Here is a 3,115-nt window from a genome sequence, read left to right on the forward strand (position 1 = left end):
ATCACCATCCCCCAAGGATTTTAGACATGAGCACTACCTACCAAAACTGTGAGGATTCAGGGTCATGACAAGGAAAAAGAAGAAACCACTGACAGAAGAGGTCTGAAATCTCAGACCTAAAACCCCAGAAGATATGTATTGATACATATTAACACCAAGAAAGTCCCTCTATTCACACACCTTTTCACCAAGATGAAACACTGACTGAAAATAATATGACCCCTGATAATACATACAGCATCATTAGATTACCCAGATATTATCCCACTGTAAGAGTTTTAACAGTTATGAGTTATTAACATTACACTGAGAAAACATATAATGTTGTTGCAAAAGTAATACTTACTACATGTGTCTGAGGTCTGTAAGGTGAAGGCATGTGCAGACTTCTCAGCTGGTCTTCCAAAGCCAGTAGACGTTCTTCTAACTGCATCTCTAACTCCTGTAGCTCCATGCGGACAGACTTTCTCAAGCTCTGTAGTTGATCAGCTTCATATCTATACCAAGCCCATGACAAAAAGAACAAGGGCATTCACTGCACTCAGCTGCACACCACAAAGGGGGAACCGAGCAGGACAGTCCCACAAGTAAAGGACTTCATACAAGGGAATTCGAAGTGAAATACAGAAAAACCCTCTTTCATGGAAAAATTAGCTGAACGCCTAGATGGAACAAAAATCTTTCTCCATTTATAGAAAATATACATCACTTCATGGAGAAAACTAAACAACATAGTGTATCACAGAACATTCTCCAAAAATGTTAGCTTTAAATGCTTAAATATATGCAAGCAGAAGAAATCAGCATTTATACATATATCTAATCAAATCCAATTAAAACCAGTAACAACAAAAATCACAGAGCAACGCAGTAACAACTTCTCCTGCGCAGCTGTAGATTCCCAAGCAGTCGCAGCTACATTTTGGCCAGGACGCTGTTGTCTAAAAAGGCCAACTGATTTCAAACATGTTTACTTTTAAAGTGATTAGTCAAGAGCTGATTCAGCTAAAGTAAATATATAAGCAGTTTTGAAAATTGTTCCAGATCAGCTGCTGCTGCAACTCATGGTAAGCACAAACACACAGAGCCAGAATATGAATGCCATCTGTGGCCTGCCGAGTGGCCACTGTAAGTTGGAAAAGCATCTGAATGCTACAATGTTCATTCTTTATGTACATCTACAAAGACGGGGGCGGGGGGGGAGGGCAGGAATCTAAGCTGAAAATCTTTAAGGCTTTTTCCCCCCAATATCCTATGTTCACGTCTCCTATGATAAAAGTCCTTAAAATCCACAGCTGTAAAATCACTTTGGAGAAAGGATGAAGAAAAAAAATCATCAGTAATGAGAAATAGGGATTAGAAGAAACAAAGAGGAAAAAACTCTAGAATGAAGAAGTGTAAAGAAGAGAGTAAACAAGTTTTTGGCAAAAACTCGGCTCCAACCCTGTTCAAATTGAAACTAACAGAGTTTTTGTTCTGATTTCAGGGGCAGCAACATTTCCTGAAGTTCCAGAGTGTTTTCTCTCTTTTTTTTAAAAGACCATTTTACCTTTCCTCTTCTGTCATGTGCTGATAAACTGTTGTCTGTTGACGTAACATAGCCAATTCCAAATCCATCATTTGGGTTCTGAATAAGTTTAGATTTCGCCTTACCACTTGTAGCTCCTGGAAAGTATTCTGGACAAAAAAAAAATAATAATTATGTGTTAAATGGAAAAATTGAATTAAAATAAGTCTGGATCCTATAACCACATTTGCCCAGATGTGCCCTTTGAGTCAAGCAGAACCTCAGCAACTTCAGTGTACTACAGAGGCTGCATGTTGTGAGCTCACAATAATTCAAGAAAACAACATTTTTAGATGTATAATACAAGAAAACACATGAAAGGATTTCCATGTATTTAGAGTAATTCCTTTTTAACATTATTTGCAGGACAGACTCATCTGTTATCTCTTGAGAACAAAGATAGGGAACTGCCCAAAGTTAGCACAATCTGCGGCACATTTAGGATGTTTCTTTGTGTTTTATTTTGACTAACTTCCACTGTGTGAACAGGGTCACTTACTTCGTAGAGAGGTAGAATAGATGATCTCCGAGTAGTGTAACCGGTGGCTGCTAAAAGATCCTGACCCCTCATCACTGGGTACTAGGGAAGAAACAAGCAATTTGAAACAGGAATGTCAGCAATCCCCTTTATGAACTCATTTTCCCAAACGCACAGATACTCCGACAGCAGCCACTGTTAAAACACAGCCTTGCCGGCATTGCGATTTCTGCTATCTATGCAAATATTGTATCAGGAAAAGGAAATCTTACAAAACGGCTGTGCCAGCTCTTAACTGAAGCATGTGCACCAAAGCTCTGTAACGCAAATGTGCTGCAGGTGAAAAACCAAATTAATCCTGTCTGACACAGTAAGTAGGAACAGAAGCTAAGTTTTTCTGCAGCAGGCATGTTATGCCTGAAAACTCAGTAGTCTCAATTGTCTTAGCTAATGATAAAAAGAACAACTCAGAAAACAGAACTGAGCAAACTGAAGCGTGCCATTTTCAAACCATGATTACAGTCACATTTGTTGTGGGGTTTTGCTCAGTTCTTAGTTTAGGGGTTTTTGTTGATTTTGGTTTTTAATCTCGCTACATTGCCTACATCCAAAGACCCCCTGCATGCTAATGATCTCTCATGAAAACAAGAGCGTTGAAGAATTTCTATTTGCACGTTGCATCAACGCATGGAGCAACCAGATAAAATTCAGGGGCTGTTACATGTAGAGACATGGCACAACAAAGAACAGCGGAAACAGCAAAAACATTCACCTTTTCAAACGTGAAGAAGACAGCTTGTCCAATGTAATTTTGAAAGAATTCAAAGAACTATTGACACGCCATGGAAAATTTGAAGCACGTCCATTCATCCAGAGGAGTTTTGCTCAAACATGATCACATCAAGGGGATGGGTTTTTTTTCCTCTCCCAGTTTTCTCTGTTCCCTATTCTATCAGGAATTTATCTACTCCTCTTTATTCCTTCCTAAAATCAGAATCATATATTTGAAACATCTCAACTTTTTCTTTAGCAGCTGAGTATGCTGTGTGCCAAACTTGATCTTGGCTGTA

The 3,115-nt window shown here is 38.9% G+C and overlaps 1 protein-coding gene across 1 annotated transcript in view; it reads right to left on the reverse strand.

The window, feature by feature from the left end:
• SSFA2 (sperm specific antigen 2) overlaps positions 1-3,115 on the reverse strand; it is a 36,216-nt gene that overhangs the window by 9,878 nt on the left and 23,223 nt on the right. Inside the window, exons 10-12 of the mRNA XM_009332273.1 lie at positions 2,067-2,147; positions 1,550-1,677; positions 347-497 (exon numbers count right to left, since the gene is read on the reverse strand). Of these exons, the coding sequence (XP_009330548.1) occupies positions 347-497; positions 1,550-1,677; positions 2,067-2,147 (360 nt within the window). The remainder of the gene's footprint in view (positions 1-346; positions 498-1,549; positions 1,678-2,066; positions 2,148-3,115) is intronic.

Source organism: Pygoscelis adeliae, unplaced genomic scaffold (genome assembly GCF_000699105.1).
Source record: "Pygoscelis adeliae isolate BGI_AS28 unplaced genomic scaffold, ASM69910v1 Scaffold160, whole genome shotgun sequence".
Classification (NCBI taxonomy): Eukaryota; Metazoa; Chordata; class Aves; order Sphenisciformes; family Spheniscidae; genus Pygoscelis; species Pygoscelis adeliae.